General features: G+C 26.9%; 1 protein-coding gene across 1 annotated transcript; it reads right to left on the bottom strand.

Annotated features, from left to right (window-relative positions):
- Nucleotides 1-2,023: 2,023 nt before the first annotated feature.
- LOC100213357 (ZZ-type zinc finger-containing protein 3) lies at nt 2,024-24,870 on the bottom strand. Its single transcript, XM_065795277.1, has 3 exons — nt 24,521-24,870; nt 21,100-21,330; nt 2,024-2,739 (listed from the first exon to the last, which is right to left on the bottom strand). Exons 1-3 carry the CDS (start codon nt 24,835-24,837, stop codon nt 2,595-2,597), a joined length of 693 nt encoding a protein of 230 aa, XP_065651349.1. The 5' UTR covers nt 24,838-24,870; the 3' UTR covers nt 2,024-2,594.
- Between the last annotated feature and the right edge of the window lie 381 nt (nt 24,871-25,251).

Genomic DNA, 25,251 nt, shown 5'->3' on the forward strand with positions numbered 1-25,251 from the left:
AGAAATGCAGAGATAAATAAAATAACAACTTTAACTTTTTTCAATATCTAAAGATTAACTCTTCACTATCTTATGGTGTTAATATCTTACTAGTAGACATTGAGCAAACTCAAAAGATTTATATTCTCATGCTTACGTTAAATAATGCTTTGTAAAAGATAAACTAATCTTTATACTTAAAACCGCCAAAAATACATAGTTTAATTCCGCTTTCGGTAAAAAGTTATCGCCAAAAATATTCAAAAAAATCTTTTCCTAAACTTAGTTGATATTTTCACACTTTTTTTATAGCTTGCACCATAGGAGCAGCGGAGTGTACCTACATCGACTGATATAGCCTGATATAGACTGATATAGATATAGTACAGCAAAGGGTATTTAAATTGACTAAGGGTTTTGATTTGGGCTTTGAAAAAGTTATAGCGTAAAAATCAAAATCGTCGCTACGGTTTAGACAAAATTAGAATCAGTTAGAGACCATTAAAAATATTAGAAAGTTAATTCACAAAACTAATCAATTTTCCAGAGCAAAAATAACAACTTTACATCTTTTCTTAGTTTACCATCAAAACGTCTTTTGGCATCTGTCATTGATTAATCAAAAAAATTTGCTATATAGAGTGACCATCATCTTGCATTAGAATCTAAAACATTTTATTTTTTTATTTAGTTTAAAAAATCTTGATGATTATTTCAACAACAAACATCGGATTTCTTTTTATACATACATCGTGAGAAATCCCTGACCACCCTTCACACCCTGACCACCCTCAATTTTATCACACAAGACTGTGTATCTTTTTAATAACTTACATTTTGAATGATAAATATAGAAGGAAAAAGTTTCAAGCATTAAAAATTGAATTCGGAGTATCCTTTTAATATATGCCCTGCTCAATTTGTTTTTAAATTAAAAAAACAGCCTTAGTTTAAAATGTCGCTAAATCCACAAGTTAGGATAGCAACTCAATTAAAATGCAAATTGAAGTTAGTTCGTTTGAGAGAAATTTTGGAGAAAAACATTACTTCCTTAAAAGTTAGACAACCAAATATTATATAAATGGAGCAGAATTTTCAGGTTCATAAAATTCTTTAGATGCAAGAAAAAAAGGTAGAGAGTTAATGAAGTTGTTAATAATTGCATAGATAAAAACTAGTTTATGCTCCATGGCGTTTTTGGATAATCAAGCGTTTGTGGCAAAAAAATGGAATGTCTATATCTGGATTTTGCATTTGTTAAGGATAAATTATTGGCTAGTTATAATAATTAGCCAAATTTTTCATTCCCATATAACTCTTTTGAGAATTTTGAGTCTTTCTTTTTTTATTGTGAAGGGTTTTAAAAATTTTTTCTGTCTCCTTTTAACACAATTATTATGTTCCTTAAATAATAAAAAAAGAAAAATTTATACAAAGTTTTTAACTTACACGGAAAGAAAACTTCCAATGGCTTACTTTTTTAAAGGAATTATGATGGTACTTTCAGTGCAAAATAAGTGCTTCTTATACATTAAATACATCACAAAATAAGCTGTTGCAGGAAAGACATTACTGTCTTTTCAAAAAGTCTTTAGACATACATATCAATTATGACATAAATATTACTAAAGATATCTAATACATGTAAAAGACTTATGACAGATTTAAAATTCATGAATCTGCCCCTATATATATATATATATATATATTTTGGCATCACAGCTCGGGCCTTTAGAAAGTTAGTAATTTATTTTTATAAACGATTAGTATTTTTAAATAGTAAATTTATAACTGAGATGTTGGGGGAAGTGGGACATCCAAAAATACTTTTAAAATAATTTAATATCTTTTTTATATAATGTATGTACTACGCCAAATAAGTTTTAACAAATAAAGCATCATTTTGAGCACTGATTCAGTCCCCTAAAATTGACAACAGGTTATAATAAAGTACATATATTTTTGATTTTAGAGGAACCGTATCTTTGGGATAAACTGGGACAGCCATGGGGTGAAGTGGAACAAGCGAGTAAATAACAATATATTTACAAAAATTGTTAATTAAAAACTATTAAAATCGTAATCTTCGTCAAAAGGAGGTTTTTCGTCAAAATATTCAAGAGGTTTCCATAACATACTTTTTAGAAATTAAATTTTTTAAAATTTCAATAAGGTTTAATACGGTTATATAAGTTTTATAATATGGTAAGGAATATTAATAATATATCATAATATATTGATATTATACAAAACGAATGTAACATATTATACAAGCAAAATATAGGTTATATAAATTAAACTGGTTTGTTAAAACAAATTTTTTAAAAATACATAATTTAAAATTTACAAGTAAAAACAATTTATAAAAATCTTTTTTACAGCAATTTATATTTGAAACTTTAAATACAAAATTTATTTTTAAATAAAAACTCTATTCAAAAACATTTTTTGACATAAAAAAAATAAAAAATAAAATCTACTATTTCATTTATAAAAAATAACTTTTTTCAAAAAAAAAAAAAAAAAAGTAACTATTATTTATTAATTTTTAAAATATTTAAAAGTAAAGCTTTCAAAGAAGTTGAAAAATAACAGCATGAATTGAATTTTATATTTTAGGTATCAGTTACAGACGGTGAAGTGCCTGAAAATGTTAAACTTGTATTCTGCCGAAGCGTTGAATTTCCCAATGTATGCTCATCTTCGTTGCATTTACCACACAAAGTTATATGATGGAAAAGTGAATTTGTAATAGCATGCCTGGAATAATATTTAATATTATAACAAATCATTCATGTATTACATTATTACAAATATGTAAAACATATCTTTTATATAAAAAATACTTTATAAATAAAATAAAAAACACATTAAACTTTCACATCACTTTTGACATCAATGAATACAATTTATTTGTCTTAAAATTTAATTAACCTAACACAGGTATCCTAAAGGATGCCCGTATTAGATTAATTAAATTAGATTCACCTTATATTTTATTTAATGTTGTCTCGATATTTTCAATCCAAAATATATAAAATTATAAAAATCCTAACTATTTAACAACTTTTTTTATTTTTATTTATTCAAAACTTTTAGATATTCTGCTCTAATCTTAACATTTACACTTGCTGCTACAAGAGTTCTACTTGCTGCTACAAGAGTTCTACTTGCTGCTACAAGAGTTCTATGTTGTTAGAAAATTGTCGCAACTAACACATTAACTGCATATTAAACAAATAATAATTTTTTCAATATAAGGTAGAGTGTGCACCCATAATATTTTGGCAGATCTCACGCACACAATGTACTCCAAATCAAAAGCTAATCATATAAATAATCAATAGAGACTTGAGTAAATAAATTATGTGTTAGGTAATTAAGACTTTACCAATAAAAAAAGCAAACTGCTGTAATCTAATATGTGACCTACAAAATAATTCGGCAGATCACATGTTAGAATTAGGTTGTTCGGATTTCCGCACGTTTAGGTATAATTTATCACATTTGATTGAAGATCGATCGATTGGTGTAAAATAAAGTAATAGATAATTTGTAAAAAATAAGTTTAAATCTATTGACAACCATCAGTTTTGACATCCAATCAATAGTGACACATTGTACACAAATTGATTCATTCTATCATTAAGTTTAAATAAAGAATGCATCGTTTTTCATAGCATATTTGACGGATCCAAATACAATAAGTCTAATGTTTATTCTGACGAATTATTTGGCAGATCCTCTGTAAGAATTCAGCTTATTTTATAATCCAAAAGAATGTATCATAAGAATTCAACTGGGTTTATGATCTGCTCTGCCGTTTGTACCATACAACTGATCTGTTCAGCCAATCTGCTGTTCTACCGATTGTACCTACTCTTAAAATTATAATTCTGAAATAAATTTTTAAAGCTTTATTTTGTAGATAAGATAACATAATAAGTTAGTGAGATTGATTGTGTACTTGACATAATAAGTTGGTGAGATTGATTGAGTAGTTTTGAGCCAAAAATAGCATGGTATATGTTCAAAGTGTATAACAAAATGGCGAACTTTATCCAGCGTGTTATTAAACCGGCTTAGTTTCATTAAAAAATTCTTAACTAGTTTTAGTGTTTTATATTGACACAATAAACATTTTTTATATTTAATTACATTTAATATTTGATATATATATATAAATATATACATATACTTATTTATATATACATAAATATATATATATATTGATATAAATAAGTATTATACAATATATATATATATATATATATATATATATATATATATATATATATATATATATATACACAAATATATAAATATAAATAAATAAATGAATATATATATATATATATATATATATATATATATATATATATATATATATATATATATATATATATATATATATATGTAAATTATGTTAGTGTATTTTACAAATAGAGTGCTCAATGTTCTTAAAGAACAGAGCAATAATTAATTAGTAAAAAACACTTATCTAACTTTTATCTTCGACTTGAAGTTTCACCATTGCTGGATCATCAGGAAGTATTATATATATATCAGTATTATATATATATATATATATATATATATATATATATATATATATATATATATATATATATATAGTGTCAGGTTATCCTGCTACTGGTAACATGTAACCCAGTAAAACCTGCTTCATGTCCTGCTGCTTGTAGGATATGCTTTTTAAGGCGAAGGTTAGGAGAAGCCAACTCCGACATAAAACACCCATTGCCTTGAAGCTATTGGTTGAGAAAAGGCTAGAGATGGTGTCTGGATAAAAATACTCATCTTGGACAGATGTTAAACGTATTCAGCTACTATCTTGTTGAAGGCCTCCTAGGCAAAGACTTAAGGGGTAAACAGATTCTATCTGTTGACGAGCCTCGCATCCCTTCTTCATCTATTAGGCTGGCGCAGATGTATTTTTAATACATTGTTTCCAATTTAGGATGTTGAATGCTGGATCTTCTTGACTCAATGCATGGGTTTTGTTTGTGTCTCTGTTTTTATGACTAAGCAACTCATTCTTTTATCTCCTAATGAGGGTACAGCTCTAAAACTCAGTTTTATGGTTCTGAGGCCGGCTGGTAGTCAGGTTTTCCAAACTCTGTGGTAGCTTTCAGAGAGGCTGATTCCATTGACAGGTGAAAAATATCAGAGTACTAACAGTGCCATGTTGCACATGGATGGTGTCCTTGTTCGTACTTAAGGTGTGCATTGTTGGGTCCACATTTTGAGCCCTTTGTTACAGCTTAGGGTTTATTAAAAGTGATGAGGCAATTGCTTGGACTATTAAACAGTGCACTGAGTACTATCTGTGCTTTAAGTCAAGTTCTTTAACAAATTTAAAAATTAATAAAGTACCAAAAACTATAAAATACAAAAATAACATTGCCATCACCAAGTTCTCTAAACCTATCATTCACTAATATTCGTGGTCTTTAAAGTAACTTTTCTTCTGTTGAGTCTTATCTCTTGCAAAGTTCACCAGACCTACTTGCTCTTTGTGAGACTAATTTGAGTTCAGCTGTCTCATCTTGTGATCTTAGTGTTGATGGTTATATTCCTTTAATTCGTAAAGACTCGAATAGTCACATGCTTGGCCTTTACATTTGTTTAAATTCACCCATTTGTCGGGAAACTAGATTTGAATCCACAGACTATTCTTTTATAAGCTTTTGTTTATCACCACTTCACTAATTGGACTTTCTCTTTGTTCAATATCGCTCTCCTTCATCTTAAGACAGCACTCTTTTCTATGTTATTTCTGATCAGATTGACAAAGCCCTCTCTCTTTATTCATCAGCCAATATCCTTGTTGTCGGTGACTTAATTGCTCATCTCACTGAATGGCTTGGCTCTAGTGTCAGTGACTCTGCAGAAATCTTTCGTCTTCCTGCTGACAAATGTGCTTCTCACATAACCTCGTGGACTCAGGTTAGCATGGAATCTTTTATTCCCTCTCGACAATTCCAAGTCCAGCCTCGTTCTTCTTCATGGTTTTCATCACATTGTGCTGCTGAAATTTCCAATCAAAACCATTATTTCCGTATCTATCAGCAAAACGATTCTCCAGAAAACAGACATCTGTTTACTATTGCTAGAAACCATTATAAAAAGGTTTTTGTCTAATACCAAAGCACGCTATTCTCTGGTCGTGAAATCTCCGATTTCATCGCAAAAGTCAGGCTCTTGTGACTTCCGGAGAATCTTTAACAGTATCAATAATAAACTATCATAAGCAAGGTTTTTGAATCTTTAATTAACAAACACTTAATCTCTCATCTTGAACCTAATAACATACTTTCTGATCATCAATATGGATTTTGATCTTCTTGTTCGACAGCTGATTTGCTAACAGTAATAACTGATAGTTTTTATCATACATTATATAAAGGTGGAGAGGTTAAGGCTATCGCACTTGACATTTCTAAAGCTTTTGATAAAGTTTGGCATGCTGGTCTTCTCCATAAACTTTCTTCTTACGATGTATCAGGTAATATCTTTAGGATTATTGAAGCCTTCCATACCAATTGTAGTATAAAAGTTGTCCTCGATGGACAGCACTCTTCTTCATATCCTTTAACTTCAAGGGTTCCTCAAGGTTCTATCCTTGGCCCTATACTCTTTTTAATTTACATTAATGATCTTCCAGATATTCTCACATCTAAAGTGGCATTGTTTGCTGATGATACTATCATTTATTCTTGTCATGATAAGAAGCCAACACTCCCTGATTGATCAGAGGGGGCATTTGAGCTTGAAAAGGATCTCACTTCTGTTACAGCATGGGGCTCACAGTGACTGGTGAACTTTAATTCAGATAAAAAACCCAATATTTTTCAACCAATTGTTATGTCAATAATTTAGATCTTCCTATATTTTCGAACGGTGATGTACTTGATGATTTATCTACCCTTCATCTTCTAGGATTAACTCTTACTTCTGATCTTTCTTGGAAACCATATATCAAATTCATTGCAAAATTAGCATCTGCTAAGGTTGCATCTCTTTATCGTACTTGACACTTTCTTACACCGGATACTATTCTCAATCTCAAATCTGTCCTTGTATGGAATACTGTTGCCATATCTGGGGCGGATCTTCTAATGATGCCCTTTCTCTTTTAGACAAGGTGCAAAAACGCATGGTAAACTCCAACCATTATCACATTGTCGTAATGTTGCTTCTCTTTCTCATTTCCGCAAATACTATAATGGGCACTGCTCTAAAGAGATAGCATCTACTAAAATTTATTCTTGTGTTACTCGTCATTCAATTAAGTCTCATCTTTTTTCTGTGATTGTTCCTAAGTGCTCCAAAAACTCTTATTCATCTAGTTTTTTTCCTCGAACATCAGTTCTTTGGAATTCGCTTCCTTCATCTTGTTTTCCTGATTCATATAATTTGCAATCTTTTAAGTCGCCTGTCAATAGTTATCTTGCTCTATAATCTTCATCTTTTCTCTTCCAGTAACTTCCAACTTTAATAGTGGTTGCTTGCAGCCTTGTTGGATGTGAAGATGTTTATATATATATTCATATAGAACTCTTAACTGGTTGTCAGAAAGTTTTTCCGTATTTTGTTGACAAAAAGTAAAAATTAAAATGCAAGACCGGAATTTTTTTATTTATTAACTGATAAACATTCAGACTGTTTTTAAAAACATTCTGGTCAGTTAAATTTGCGTTTTTGCCGTTTTTAAAAAAAATGATTAATTTGTAATTAAATTAAGGGTTTTTACTTTCTGACAACACGCAAATGTTGGACGAAAGTCAAAAGTAATTAAAAGTGACGTATTTGTTGGCATAGGAATCATTTTTTTCCTTCCGTTCTCCCAAATGCAACAAACTATATATATATATATATATATATATATATATATATATATATATATATATATATATATATATATATATACACATTAGGGTGTCCCAAAAAAAATTAAAAAAAAAATTGTACACATCAAATTCTTTGTCTATACACTTATAGAAGACTGCTAGAATTGAAAAAAAGATTTATACCACTCCAAGTGTTTATTGTAGAAATTAAAATGGAATTTTATTAAGTGTTCTGAGCTAACTTAAATATTTCTACTGCATCTAAATAAAAACTTACTCTTTTAACAATTCAAAATAGTTTTTCATCATTTAAAAAAACACCTGTAATCTTTTTTTTGAAAAAGCTGTTATCTTTGTATTAGGATATGGGTGGTAACTGATCAACTAGTAGTATATTAACAAACTTTGCTTTATCACTGTTCCAAATATTAGAAAATTTTAAAAACAATATATATTGATGTGTTTTTAAAACATCAATAATTTGGGTAAAAAATTGTTTTTTTTGGACTAACAGCTATTTTTAAATTATTGATTTTTGAATATACCAACTTTATCTAGATTACCTTTTAAGAAGAGGTAATCAAACTTAAACCAATCATTTTTTTCTGATAAAAAAACAACTAATCGAATTGTTACTCTTGACAAAAGAATCTTTTGGGTAGTTTAGTTTTCAGAAATTATAAAAAAATAATTACTTATAAGAAATTCTTATCACAAATGGGAAAAAGAAAGATCACTAAAATAAAAAAATCGAACTACAATTTTAATTTAAACCCACGACAACCACTTTACCTTCTCAGAAATCAGATTTCTGTTTTTCTTTAACATCAACTTCCTACAAATGGAACAGTTCTACTATATTATCAGTATGTTATTACAGAAAAAAGGAAAAGGTTCAAGTCTACTCAAGTAAATTTTTCACGCAAAACAAAGAGTGGGAGTAGGGATATGGTTTGCCTTGACAAAGATTTATGTTATGAGAATATGGAGGTATGCTGCCTAAGAAAAATTGGTAATATATGAAAATATGCTGGCTTTGAAACTATATAATTTCTGAAGTACAAATTGTGCAAAAGTTTATTAAACTAAATAAATAATACAATTCAATGCGAAATACAAGTTACTTAGCCTGGAACACAGTTACCAAAAAAACCCACGAGAATGTTTGAAGAATTTTTTGAAAATTTTGATATTTCTCAAAAAAACATAGAAGCAAAAACAAAATCAGATAAAGATATGCCAATATCGATTGCTGCAGTGATCGAAGATTTGGCTTTTCTTCATGATCAAAGAACATTGAGGAGAGGTGTGTAGAGTGAAAAGTATGACGTAGATATGAAACAAAGAGTTGAAAGGAAAATTAAAAGGTATGAAAGAATGAGATCTTATGAAGAAAAGAGTTAATGAAAATTTTAAGTTTGATTGCAAAATTGATTTAGAAATGGATGAAGTGATCTCGATTTAGAAATGGATGAAGTGATCTCAATTTAGAAATGGATGAAGCGATCTCAAATGAATCTAAGGCAGTCGAGGCATCAGATATCTTAATCTTGAATTCAAAAGTTTTGAAATAATTATTTTTAATAATGGTTTAAATCAAACTTTTATTCACTTTATTAAGTCATTTACACTTTTCGTTACCTAGGTTCTGCGCCTCACCAGTCTTCAGTTGCTAGCGATAGTGATTTCGATTTTCCAGAAAGCAATGAAAATCAGTTTCCATCACACATAAAGGTAAAGGGTCAAAAAACATCTAAGTTAGGGTGTTCAGAAATAGTAACAGAGTTTGACAGAGACAAGCTTCTATTAGCTACAACACCTGTTAGTGTTAGATGCGGAGTTAGCATTCACTCACAAACAATGTTTCTAGGAGCTGTTATTAAAGCTTTAGAGGGAAATGTTCATGATTTAAATATATCTAGAAACTCAATAGCTAAAAAAGTAGATTCAAGTACATCGAAGATTTAGGTAAATTTTTTTTACATTCAAAATATTTATAATAAAATAAAAAATAATGATTATAAAGAGAAAAAAAATCTTTTTTTATTTAGGAGCCACCATCAGATCAAGCCATTATGAAGAAATGTTTGGAAAAAATTTGGTCTTGCACTTTGACAGTAAGTTGGTAAAAGAGATAAAGGAAAAGTTAAAAATTACAGTTAAAAAGGAAAGGATTGTGATATCTGTTACCAGTCCTGAATTCGTGGTATCTTTCTCCAGCAGTAGTTGTTTTTTCACTAGTTGACTCTCACCTGGAAATGTTTGTCAAGTATCAGATTTTGAAATCATTATTTTCTTTCCGATTCCAGAGCTAGAAAAAATAAATATGGAAAAACTTAATCTTACCAAACAGCTAGTTTTCAGAGCTTGTTACTGCTGATAGCTTATATTTATATGCCTAGGAGTTATGAATCAAGTTAAAGATTGGGTTTATTCTCATCCCAACTTCTCATATAGTGTTTTTGAAAATTTTGTTAAAGGACTTAGTGTAACTAACGACTGAAAGAAACATCGGATTAACAAATGATTTTTTTAAATATTCTCAAAAAGAAGAACAGCATCAAAATATACCTAAATGATAGCGAGAGAGGAGAGAAAAAAAGTAACAAAGAAAGTAACTCAAAACAAACTTATGAAAATTTGAAGCTTTCTATATGATAATATATGAGATATATTTGTGAATAAAAGAATTATACTGTCAGTTAATGATAACAATGAGATATATTTATGAATAGTAGCACTTAAATGATTTGAGTGCAATTTTTTAGTATGTATTTATCTTCTATAAAGACAAGGAATTTAGGGTGTACAAGAGAATTTAAAAAAAAAAAGATTTTTGAACATATTTTGGGACAAATGAAGGGAAATTTTAAATAAATCCGAGAAAAAAATCATAAAAAAAATTATTAAAAAACTTATAAAAATTAACTTCTTTTTAATTCCAAAAAAAATATTGGACAAATGAGCTTAAATTAGACATATATTAATCACAAAAGATAACCACAGCACATTAAGCAGCTCTCCGTAGGTGGCAGAATTAAAACCTTAGTTGCCTATTTATTTAAACCTCTAAACCAAATTAGTTAAATGTAAAAAGTTCCTTTTGCCATAACATTATGCCTAAAAATTGACATTGAATGAAAAAGCATGTTAAAAAATCTCGAAAGTGTTCTGATATAGCACTAGAAAAATAAATTACAAATAATCAGATGAAGGTGGTCTGGGTCTAAGAGACTCAGAATCAGAAAGCCCCAACTAATGCAGTAACACTAACACAATACCACTGCACAATACCACTGATTTTTTAAATTCAAATTTTCATATATTATTTACAGCAGTACTTTGTTTTGTAGTTTAAATACTGAAATTACTATATTATTTAACTATTTATTTAAATATTAAAATTACTAAATTATTGCTTTTTTTTTGTTTAAATAGTAACACTTCTTTTTAATTTATGTACAACACTACTTAGCGTCTTTGACAAATAAATTGATAACCATTTAAAAACTAATAAACAGATTGATAATTCAAAATTTTTAAAATTTCCTGGAAATTAAGTAGAGTATAGGTTTTTTTTAAGAAGGGCCTACCCACAATAATATATTTTTTGATAAATTTAACAAACAATGTAAGACAAAATTACTACACTACAAACAGTCAAAGAAATAAACAATCTTAATAGTTTATTTCTTTAAGCATTTGAAGTCTGATATTAAATTGGCATAGTATTATATACTAATATATTTACATGATCAAAATTAAAATGGTAATTTTTTTATAAAAATTTCTATATATAATGAGTATAACATGTTGTTTTAAACTATTGTGAACCATTTGGATTTGTTTCACATGACACCATTGGTAGAGGAGTTTTTCTGATATATTCCATAAATATGTTCATTAACATTTAGATTTCCTACCTCAAAAAACTAGAATCAAGATCTAAATTTTATTAAAAATAAAATATTAAAACATCAATATTTATCAAATTTTTTCAAAAAGCTACCAATAAATGACTACATTTTGCAGCAGGGCTCAATTTAATGGTTGGGCATTGGACATTGTCTAACTACAACCTCAGACTATCCAATCAACTTACAAAAACATTTTGATCCACAACATTTGAATTCTTTAAAACAAAATCATCAATTGTTGATTTGAAGTTGATAAACTGAAATTTCAACGTAATATCGACAAACTAATAAAATTTGTTGATAACAGAAGCATTGAATCCTAATTATGCAATAATCCTAATTACATGTAATTGCAATTACTATTATCTTAAGAATGATTGTGATTCATTTCATGATTTTCTTTGCAAAGAACACTGGGCTAATGTCTCAAAATTAATCATCTGGAAACTGTTATTATTACATCAACTTCGTGATTCAGGAAGTCATGAAAGTTTTTATACCTTCTGGATTAAAAAATATCTAATTGAAAAATATCTAATTAACAAAAGGAAGTATAATATTCCATCTCTTTTATGTGATTCTGATCAGGTTACCCTATTTAAGGATAAGGCAGAACTATTTGCTCATTGAACTTTTCCTCTGATTTATTTTTTGAATCTAATGATTATACTCTTCCTGTCATCCCAAAGAAACAGGTTAATCCATTGATAGACATCCAAACCACTACCCCTTTGCCCAAATCACCACTGCTTCTGTTATTAAAGTTTTTTCCTATTTAAACTCTTCTACATCTTATGATCCAGACAACATCCCTGTATCAGTCTTATAAAAGTGTTCCCCAGACTTCTCTTCACCCTACAAACTATTTCTCTCTCTTTATATATATATATATATATATATATATATATATATATATATATATATATATATATATATATATATATATATATATATATATATATATATATGTATATATATATATATATATATATATATATATATATATATATATATATATATATATATATATATATATATATATATATATATATATATAGGGCTTGTGATGAAGTGAGCGCGATCCCGCTCCGCTCGTAGAACGCGCCTATAAACGGTATTTTCAAACGTTCTAGGCGCGATAAACAACGCTCGTTCAGCTTATAACTAGCGCATAAAATAACGCTCATCCAATAGTTCGGGATTATTTTTTTATTTTCATAAAATATTTAAAAAAGATTTTTTATTAAAGATATTCTATTATCAAAGCACTGATATAAAATATAAAAAGCATTACGTCGTTCTCTTTTGCACTAACATAATGAATGAGCAGTTTGAAGTCGTTAATAGTCACTAGTTTCAATAATGGAATGTGCACGTGGAAACACAATGTGAATACAAAAATGCGCAAATAAAATAAGAATAGAAAATTAGAAAACCATTATAAGAAAATTGAAACTGCAGAGTATTTTTAATCTTGTGAAAATATCAAGTAAGATTTATTTGATTAATTGTTTTTAATATTCCACACATCATCTATAATAAAAACAAATATTAATAATAGAGTAATTTTTAAAATTAGTTTTTGTTCATAGCATAGGTTTTTTATTAACTATTATTTATTTTAACTCAAATTTAAAACGATTCTGTTGTTTAGAATGTTCACAATCAAGGATATTCGAAAAGGAAACAAAGTAATGATGTCAACATTTATTAAATGGAAAGTTGATAGAATATAGCTACAATATAGATACATAGCTATCTAAAAAAATTAAATAATTAATTTGAATAAAAAATATCAAGAAATATAAAAACCATCAACCGTTAATTAAGTTTACAGCGTAACATTTTAAAATACATATATCAAAACAACGAACCAAAACCAAGTCACTAAATTATACTTCAATACTAAATCAATAAGAAGTTGCGTTTTTGTTTGATATTATTTTTTTATAACATAAATAGTTAAAAATAAAATCGCGATCTGACAATATACAAGAAGTTTGGAAGTATAAAAATCTACTTCGTTGAAGTAGTTTCATGAGTGTGATGCTAATTCAAACATTTTTTGACGAAAGAATTATGTAACAAATAAAAAAAAAATATAAAAAATAAAAAGCTTTTTATGAGCATCGCCTTCAGCAATTTTCATGATCACGCTTGCCGACGTTATCTCGAGCGCACATAATCACACTCGATAAAAACATATTCTAATTTTACGAGCGCGATATAATACGCTTGATGATTTTCTTCATCACAGGCCCTGTATATATATATATATATATATATATATATATATATATATATATATATATATATATATATATATATATAGAGAGAAAGAGAGAGAGAGAGAGAGAGAGAGAGAGAGAGAGAGAGAGAGAGGGAGGAAGAGAAATAAAACAAAACTTCATCTACATCTGTTCCATTTTTTAATGTGTTAAGTTTAATACTAATAATTGCCTACTTCTATTGTTCTTTATGTAAACAAACAAACGCATAACATGCATGTCGCAATACACATTTTTTTTATAAGCAATAGAAGACTATATTAAGATAATAATAAGAATAATGCATATGAAACTTTACCCTACATAAAGAAATTTGTTTTGCAATGACTTCCCAATGTAGTGTATTTCTTCAAAAAACATGTTTAAAATGCTGAGTAAGACAATTTGTTAAAAAATAGGCATAATAATTATGCTTGTTTTTTAACAAATTGTTTTTAACAAAACCTACTCTCACCTACCTAATTGTAGGGAAGGCTTGAATAGCTAGGGGGAGTAAATTCAATATTGAGTTCATTGATTGGGTTATTGTAATTGTGGGAATAGGGGGAGAAATGTTTGAGCTAGCACAGACTAGGGGAAATGGTCTTAGATTGGGGGTAGGGTAGAGGTGGTAATTTTCTTTTTATACTTTTTAAGATTTAACTCTTACACAATTGGGGTGATATGCTAGCCTGCTACCTTTTTAAGTATAAAATATATAGTAATAATAAGATGGTATTGTAAAAATACTAAAAAACCATCCTGTGACATTTTTGTCCTTTTTCGAGCACTGCATAAAAGGTAAAAGATAAAAACAATGTTTTTATTAATTAAATAAAACTAAATTTGTAGTTAAAAACTTATTGTTCCAATAATTATTTAATTTTTGCACCTGTTTTAAAAACTTACGTTTTACATTCTAATACTTTTATATAATTATTTTTTTTTAATAAATTCACTTCTTCAAGGCAGAGGAGGACACTACAGTCAAGGAGACTTTTTTTTTAAATTGTGATTATCTTTCAACTCTTCAACTTTGAAACACGAAACTTGAAAAACAATATCACTGCCTGGAGAAACAAGTTGAGTGTGGTATACCCAGGGACACGATTTGTTGGAACTTCTCACTTACAAGGCAAGCCTTCTATCACTATACCACTAAAGCATTGGTAGTGGTTTACATTAGCCATATACATTAGTGATATGAATTCATTGTTTTAACAATGGCATCACTTATACACCAATGAAAATAAGAATTAATAAAAAAACAATTTAAAAAAGAATATTTCCTTATTCAAACATTTAATGGATAATATTTTTTATATTCATTCTCTAAATAAGAAATATGTTAAAACCAGACTGATTCAGGATAAGATATTGTCTAGTTTGCAGTTCTCAAAAGTTGAAACTAGATAATTAAGCAGGATAGAGTTGAAACAAGATGAATAGACAGGAGATTCTGAGATTCAAAATCTATGAGCGGTTGCAATGCAAATTTATAATAACTCCTCTTTGGTTCACATGCCATCATCATACTTTTTAATAATTCTTTGGTTCATTTTGGAAAACTTTAATTCAAAAAACAAACATTAACTGATGTTATTATACATTTTACAACTATTAAAATAAAATTGCTTCACTAGCAATAACTTTCCTCTAGCAACTTTCATTAGGTCTCTTAATATAGAAAAATCTTTCTTAAAATAATGCAAATAAAAATTGCGTTTACTTAAAAAAATTATAATTTAAAGTACCATGTATAGGAGATTTATAAGATACTGCAGAATTATCAACTTACCTACACGCAGTGATGTGTTTTATAATTGAGAAGATGATGAAAAATGTTTTGTAAAAATGGGACGAAAATGTAATTTATTTAAAATGAAACTGTTTTCAAACCTCTAAGGTAACTGTTAATACATAAAATTAGTTAAGAAGATTTAGTTCAAATTATATACATAAAAATAAACATACAGAACAAATCAAGATAAATAAAAATAAACATATAGAACAAATTAAGAACAAATATAGAATCAAATAAAATCTTTTATCTTCAGGTTACGCAAGGCTATGCAAAACAAAGTTTTTAAAGTGGTCAAAAATCACAATAAGTAGCAATTATTTGCTGATTTAGTACAATATAAAAAAGCTTTTATAACCTTTTATAAAGAGTTACTTTACTAAAAAAAAAATACTTTTCATAACAAACATTGCTATTGATATAAAAATTATAATCATTTTTGACTTTCCTACAAAATCCTTACTTTGGACATATTTTAGGATAAAAACCAAAATAATTGAATCAAATTCAGCAGCACTTAATGCTTTTTTCTCTTCTTTTTTTATAGTTTGTATTCTTATGTGTGAAGGATCACATTTTTTTGCAGACATATGCAATTTTCAAAATTTTTGTTTTTTGGCCTGCTCTTATATTCACACACTACCATCCATAATTATTTAAATGGTAATACTTTTCAATATAAAATATCAAAGTTTTACTTTTTTTATTTTTTTATTTTAAACATCTTTGCTTCCAACAAGGCTGAAAGCAACCACTAATTAAAGTTGGAAGTTACTGAAAGAGAAAAGATGAAGACTGTAGTGCAAGTTAACGATTGACGGACAACTTAAAGGATTGCAAATTATATGAAACTGGAAAGCAAGATGAAGGAAGTGAATTCCAAAGAGCTGATGTTTGAGGAAAAAAACTAGACGAATAAGCGTTTTTGGAGAACATAGGAACAGTCACAGAAAAAGGATGAGACTTAATTGAATGACAAGTAACAATGAATTTTAGTAGATGGCACAAAAGACACTAGCTCTTTAGAGCAGTGCCCATTATAGTATTTGTAGAAAAGAGAAAGAGAAGCAACGTTATGACGATGTGATAATGGTTGGAGGTTATCATTAGAAGATCCGCCCCAGATATGACAACAGTATTCCATTCAAGGTCAGATTTGAGATTTATAGAGATAGAGAATAGAATCTGAAGTAAGAAAGTGTCGAGCTCAATGAAGAGATGCAACCTTAGCAGATGCTAATTTTGCAACTGATTTGATATATGGTTTCCAAGAAAGATCGGAAGTAAGAGTTAATCCTAGAAGATGAAGAGTAGATGACTCATCAAGTACATCACCGTTCATAAATATAGGAAGATCTAAATTATTGCAATAACGATTGGGTCAAAAAAATTGAGTTACTTAAAATTGGCTTACTATTGGGAGATAAAAATCTATCTGAGTTATATGTTATCTTCCTATTTATTAGATGTAATTTAAAACTAATAAAAAATTCCATTAGATTAGTTTATATTTTATTTGCCTACTTAATTAATTTTTGCGACAATAACCAGTTTACATAATTTTTGCATTCTACTTAACGACTAATTTAATTTATTGATGTCAGTTTAATGCCCTCAATAATAAGTTTTTTTCCACATCTTTACCATCATTTGGAATTAGATTTTGACATAACTTTAAATTCATCCCATAAAAGAACTTGTGATTGGGAAGACCAAATCATTCTATTTTATTTTATTTGATCATTCTCTAACTATTCAAATAACTATTATAAATATATAATACTATTATTAAACAGATTATACTTTTATTAAATATATTATACTATTATTATTAATATACAATATTATAAATACTATGACTATCAAATTCTGTAAGTAAAAATAACAACCACCCTTTAAAAAAAATTCAAAATATGTATAAAGATTTTATAAAAATTTTTTTTTTTAATATAATTGTTAAATTTTTCTAGTTAATTTGATATTTTGTTATAATATTGTTTCCTTTTTTTAATTTTTTTTTCTTTTCTTGGTAGATAAGATTTTTGTCGCTAATTATTGAAACTCTCTAAAAGTTAAAAAATGCTAATCGCTGTGGTTAGTGAGTCTAATAAAAATACTTTCAATGTGGACAAACAAGGCGTGCAAACAAACAAACTTCCCAGGAAGGCTTGCTATGTGTTTTGTAAAATATGGTTTAAATTTAAGCATTGATTCATTTTCTTCTGAAAAACGAATGGCATTCCAACTAATGCAACTTTTGGAAGGTACAGCGTGACTTTTTAAAAATGTCTGAATAAACTTTTGTCATTGTTCCATCTTTTTTCACAATGCCACCTGTGGCATTTGGACTAAAGCCATGTTCTGCAGTCGATAATACATAATGTTTTATCATATATTTAACAAATTTTTTCTGGACAAATAATCTTATCTAGAAACTAAAGAATCAAAACTTCGACATGTTGGTCCACATTTCCATTTATTGATGATCCATTTTTTATTTAGTTTTGCCCACTTTAGCATTTTTATTACCTTTATCAAAGAATTTAAAAAAAAAAATATTTTTATATTTATTAAATTATCTTTAAAAGTAAACATTAAATTAAAGCATTTTTAAAAAACATTCATGTCATTCACTAATTATGGATAGTAGTGTTTGTATATATATCATGGGTGTACACTTGAACTTTTGGTCCCCAGAGGGGCGACTGAAAATAACCAGTTTGTTAATTTTGGTTGCCCAGCAACTTTTTGAGATGCCTGTTGCTATTTTTATAAAAATTTTTACATTCAGCGGAGTTCTTCCATGTTCTAGTCATTTTTCGTTATAGGGCTAAGTGTAGACTAGAAAATATTTGCATAAATAAAAGGAATATTGTAAACTATACACGATTAGGTTTTTCACTTGAATTGAGCATTTTTTTATTAAAAAAATAGGTACTCTTTTTTAAAACAACAAATATTGATAAATATATATAAAAAAAAAATTTACAAATACTTTAAAACCCTTTGCTTTTAATATGTTGTAATTATTAAGATCTTATTTGTTACAATAGCCTTAAAACTATTGATATTTAAAGTATCGTGTTGTAATTAAATATAATTTTAAACCTTGTTAAAAATTATATAAACTAATTTAACAAAAATTATTAATAGAATATAAACTTGGTATTTGAAAAAGATTATATTTCTTTATAATTTATTTCTTAAAACAATCTTATACTTAAAATAACCATTTAATTGTTAATCACAATTTACTTATTTATTTTAATTTTTACGTATTTAATACAGTATTTTTAATAAAGATTACAAACAATTTAGATAGATTTTATCAGTTACTAATAAAATCTTTGTAAACATAATTTAAGTTTATAAACCTACTACATCAAAAGTACTTTACATGATATTAAATTAATAAGAAACAAAAAATTTTAAACACATTTGTGAACATAAATTCTCTTAAACAATAGCACACCTTCCTTTTTAACAAGAAAAAATAGTTTTTAATTTGCTTTTGCATATTATAATCTTTGACAATCTATAGAGAGGCTTATGTTTTATGTAATGTTATAGTTAGCAGACGATAAGAAAAAAACTTCTATAATAAAAGGTGCAATACTATTTTACACTTATTTCAACTAAATTTTACATTCAACGGTTTACTTTTTTACACTCCTTCAAAACTAAACTTAAATTTTCAGAATCTTATTTAAAGACTTTAAAAATATATAATTTTTTTTTTAATATAAAACAATTCGTTTCTTTAAAAAAATTCTCAGTTGCCTTTTTTTTACGACCCAATTTTTTCTGAATAAATATCACAAATTTATATATTAATATATAACTTAAATATTCAAAAAAAAAAAAAGTTTTCGCCTAACTGAACGCTTTTGACGTTTACGAAAAATGCAAGCTGAGTAACACTTCTTAACAAGGCTGGTCAAAACATTTTTTTAAAGCAAGTTTAGTTCTATTACATTATCTCTACATTCTTAAATAAAATTTGTGAAAAAAATAAAAATAAAATAGTATTTTTGTTTAATCGATAAAACTTTTTAGTTTTTGTTTAGAAAGTCTTTTATTAAATACATTTAATGCATCTCTTTATCGTGCTTGACATTTTCTTACTTCAGATTCTATTCTTTATCTCTATAAATCTCAAATCTGTCCTTGTATGGAATACTGTTGCCATATCTGGGGTTGATCTTTCAATGATGCCCTTTCTCTTTTAGATAAGGCGCAAAAATGCATTGTAAACATAGCTGGACCTGCTCTCGCAGCCAACCTCCAATCATTATCACATCATCATAATGTTGTTTCTTTTTCTCTTTTCTACAAATACTATAATGGACACTGCTCTAAAGAGCTAGAGTCTCTTGTGCTATCTACTAAAATTCATTTTTGTTTTACTCATCATTTCATTAAGTCTTATCCTTTTTCTGTGACTGTTCCTAGGTGTTCCAAAAGGTCTTTTTTTTTATTTGTCTAGTTTTTTTTTTTTTATTTGTCAAGTTTTTTCCTCGAACATCAGTTCTTTGGAACTCGCTGCCTTTATCATGCTTTCCTGATTCATATAATTTGCAATCTTTTAAGTCGTCTGTCAATCATTATCTTGCCCTATAAACTTCATCTTTTCTCTTCCAGTAATTTCCAACTCTAATAGTGGTTGTTTGCAGACTTGTTGGAAGCAAAGATGTTTAAAAAAAAAAAAAATTATTAATAGAAAATGTGGAAAACAAACTTTGACACTTTACTTTAGCTTTATTATTATTTTAGATTACTTTTCGTTCTATAGAATCTTAAATCTAAAAAAAAATAAAAAAATAAAAAAACTAGAACTGCTGATAAAAATCAATTGAATCAAAGGAATATTTTGAGTCGCCCTTCACAAAATTCGATATATATATATATATATATATATATATATATATATATATATATATATATATATATATATATATATATATATATATATACATATATATATATATATATATATATATATATATATATATATATATATATATATATATATATATATATATATATATATGACTATAAAAATAAACACTTAATTATTTAAATATTACAATTATTTGTCTTTTGATGAAAATGTTATGATGAATATGATGAAATATACAAGTATATAAATATAAATATATCATGAAATAGTTGTATTATGTATGTTACATTGTACTTCTAAAGTTAAGTTGGAGATATAAAATGTAAGTTTGTAGTTGAAAATAAAAATAAGAAATCAAACTTACGGTAACAAATTGTAATAAAATGAACCAAATGGATACCCAATGTGGTATTGTTGACGCCCACATTTGTCATATACCAAAAAATGTCCAGTGTTTGCTTTAAGCTGAGAAAATATTCTTGATTGAACAGGTTCTTCGTAAAAATTGATAAGAGGATATAATGATTTGATTTTATCAGGAACTTTCTTTAGACGATAGCTGAGAGCAATAAATGTGACATTTCCTATTCCATTCCTTTATTAAAAATGAAAATTGTACATTTTAAAAATGAAAGTTTGTTTTTATACTAAACTGAATTAAAGACATTAAGTTAGTTTCACTATGGTGTTATTTTTTATTACTTTCAATGATTTTTATTTATTTAGTTTCTAATCATTGACCTTATGGCTTCCAGGGTAACAGGGTACACACTTTTGAGATTTGCTTTAAACTTTGATTATGCACAGATTTTATCTAAAAAACACTGTCCTGAAAATTTCAGCTTGATTTACCAAACTTTTCAAAAGTTTTGATTGAACCAATATTGACCAAAATCATAAAAATTTTAATCAAAAAATCTAGCTTACAGTAGAATTTTTGATTGTTGACAGATTATATCTTTGTAAATAAAAATAGTGACCACCTGAAATTTTGCATAATTATAGTTTTTAACTTAATTCATTTTTGCAGGGGTTTTTGAGTGATTTTAAACAATTTTTGGGTACTTTTAAATAAAGAAAAAATTTTGTAAAATTAAATGCACTACAGTTCAATACCTACAGGCAGTAATAATTTTTTGACAGAGTACCATTTTTTTTTTTTACTTTTGTGCATATATATATATATATATATATATATATATATATATATATATATATATATATATATATATATATATATATATATATAACATTAACATAAACCACTTGTGGTAAAAATTAAAACTATACATTAAAAGTTAATTAAACATTTGCAGCAGCCTATTAGAAAAATCACTTTTATAAAAAAATAAAATTATTCAATTTGAAGGCATAGGCATTAAAAGCATAGAAATTTAAAGCAAAATTGAAATAATTTTTTACTGTAGTCGTTCTATATATTCACAACTATCAAAAAAAAAAATGTTCTAGCTCTTTATGTCAAGACACAATTGTACATTGCACTCAAAATTGTACATCACACTTAAAAGACACGTTGTAGCTTTATGAGTGTGATGCTTTTTTAGTTTAAAAAAAGAACTAAAAAATAGCACTTAAACACAATAATCAACTGAAAAAAGAAGTATATATACACATGAAACACAAGTACACTAATTTGTTTATCTCTGATTTACATGACTCATAATACTGTCATAATCATTATCAGCAAGATTGTAGTTAAAAGCATTTCTATCCTTAATAGATTCATTTATTATTCTTATTAGCATTTATTAGACATATTACTTTGTCAAGTGGAACCCAATGCAGCACTTATTTGACATATTACTTTCTCAAATGAAGCCCAATACTGACTTAATCGTGCATTATTATTCCATTTCAAATTTAAATTTATTTTTATGCATGAACTTCACTTTAACATCTTGATTTTCATTATATATCTCAAGCGCAAGCCCTATATACCATTCATCATGAAAAGTTAAAAGACCTTGTTTTAACAAGTTAACATTAATCAGCAAAAGAGTATAATCTCAGTATCACTAGAGATTTTCTGTAAAAACATTGTCTACTTATCTGGTGCCAAACATTGATAGTTACTTGTGCCTGGGGCTGTGGGCACCCCTTCATACCGTTGGTGAATTCTGGAATCATAACTTTCATGTTTATTGATATCATGAAACTTGATATTATTGATTGTTTGATATGGTTTAGCCATGGTGAAGAAGGTTAGAAATTATACAAAAGCATTTACTTTTGAGTTTATCTTTTTCATTTTTTTAATAAATAGCAAATGGATGTAAGGTAGCTTGATTGGCTTGTCAGTAAAACCCTTTTACAGAGTTGTACACAGATGTAAACCATATTTCTCTGCAAAATCTATAAAAAATACAACAGATGTGTTGGTCTACTGTTCATTTTGCCTCCGATAAGAGGATTGTGCTACTTTAGTAAGGTGGTAGTGACAAAAATCAGACAAAGTTTCACCTAGAGTTTTAATAAATTTAATAATGCTTGTTTGGACTGTGACAAGTGCTATTGTAAATAATTGTTTGCGAATATAAAAAGTAATTTTTGATGAGTCAAATATACAAAACCTGCAATTAAAGAAGTGAGAAAACGTATTTTTTTAGAGTTTCTATATTATAGAAACTAAAGAGTTTCTATATTATAGAAACTAAAAAAATATGTCTTCTCACTTCTTAAATTGCAGATTTTGTTTATTTGACTCATCAAAAATCAACTTTTTATATTCGCAATTTTTTAGATTTTTTAGGTAGGCATTATGGGAAAAATATGACATTTGAGAATTCAATGTCAAAGTTTTGTTAAAGTAAATATTGAGTTTGTATACAATAAAAAAACTAGGTTTTTTGAAACTTTGTTTTTAAAATATAGAGCTTCAAAGTATAAACAAACCATGTTTTTGCTACTGAAGTTTTTATTTTTGGAAAAATCAGAAATTTTAAATGACCATACTTTATGAACCACAAAAGATTTAATGCTAAAATTTTCAGGAATTGCTTTTCTCATTGATATTAACAAATTCACTAAGTTTCATCAAAATCTGAGTTGGTTCATGTTGAAATCCTAAAATTTCGGTTCATTTGGCATAGAATGACTCATTAATAGAAAAAAAAAAGCAACTAAATACACATGTAAAGCAAGGAAATGTAGAAGAGCTAAAGGTCAACTTGACCTGAATACTTGTATAATTTGTTTTGACATGGAAAATGTCTTTGCACTTCCACAAGCTGATGTATCAAATTCTTCTATAAATGAAAACTTATTGCTCACCATTTAACTGATCATTGCTCACTTAACAATCTTATGAATACTATGGCCTGAGTCTAAACAGAAAAGAGACTATATAAAATCAATAACTAAAGAAAGTAGGAAGCAAATCATTAGGTTTAATGTGTTGACATAATTATTTATTCTTATTGATTAATATATTATGAATTCTATTAATTATGCTTTATTAGTACAGTTCTTTAAAATGAGAGTTTAAAAAATTACATTTGCAATATTTGTGTAAGGAATATAAATATTGCTTTTTTCCATAAAATTTTTTTAAAATTATTTTACACCAAAAAGATGTTTTCCTTGTTTGACTAAGATATTAAAGAATCAAAATAGTAACAATATCTATACATATGAATATCACTATGGTGATATATTAAATAACAATATCTATACATACGGATATCACTATAATGTCTTTGTCGTATTGTCATTTGTCTATTATCAGAAAATTTAGAAATTTACACTAAAAAAAAAAGAAGGAAAACCTGTAATATGCTGCTAACTGATGAAGTGGCGGTAACAGCTCTGTACAATATTTACTTGAGCCTTTTGTCAAAAACAATACACTAACATGACCTTTTGCTGCAGCATCCAAAACAGGCTGATATGTATTATTCCAGTTCCAAACTGGTATTTTTGAGCATCTTCCATATATCTTTGGCCAATTATTTGTAAGTAATGCTTTGTATAACTTTTTTTGTAAATAGTTTTTAATTAAATTTTCAAAAGCTGGCGTTGGGAGAGTTAATAAAACAATGGAACAGAATAATACCAACTCACTCAAAAAAACTTTTTTATCCATCTACCTTTTTCAAAAAAATGAACAGTAATAAACAAAAAATTTTAAGAATAAATGAAAAAAAAAACAAAAAAAAACAACAACTAATAAACAACTACAAGCTGGGAACGCAAAAGAAAATCTTTTATCTCTATAACTTTTAATAAAACATTTTAATAAACAAACAACAGTTATAAAAGTAACAGAGCTATAAGAATAATATACACACACCTATATATATATATATATATATATATATATATATATATATATATATATATATATATATATATATATATATATATATACATATATATATATATATATATACATATATATATATATATATATATATATATATATATATATATATATATATATATATATATATATATATATATATATATATATATATATAATTTTCACATTTAAGGTGAC

This window comes from Hydra vulgaris, chromosome 04 (assembly GCF_038396675.1).
Source record: "Hydra vulgaris chromosome 04, alternate assembly HydraT2T_AEP".
NCBI classification, from domain to species: Eukaryota; Metazoa; Cnidaria; class Hydrozoa; order Anthoathecata; family Hydridae; genus Hydra; species Hydra vulgaris.

Excerpts from the sequence above, each read along its gene's own strand:
- LOC100213357 (XM_065795277.1), bottom strand. The coding sequence starts at position 24,837 with ATGGATAAAAAAGTTTTTTTGAGTGAGTTGGTATTATTCTGTTCCATT. Across the intron at positions 21,331-24,520 it reads CAGTTAGCAGCATATTACAG|GAATGGAATAGGAAATGTCA; the intron begins GTTTTCCTTCTT and ends TTTTTAATAAAG. Across the intron at positions 2,740-21,099 it reads TTTTATTACAATTTGTTACC|GCATGCTATTACAAATTCAC; the intron begins GTAAGTTTGATT and ends ATATTATTCCAG.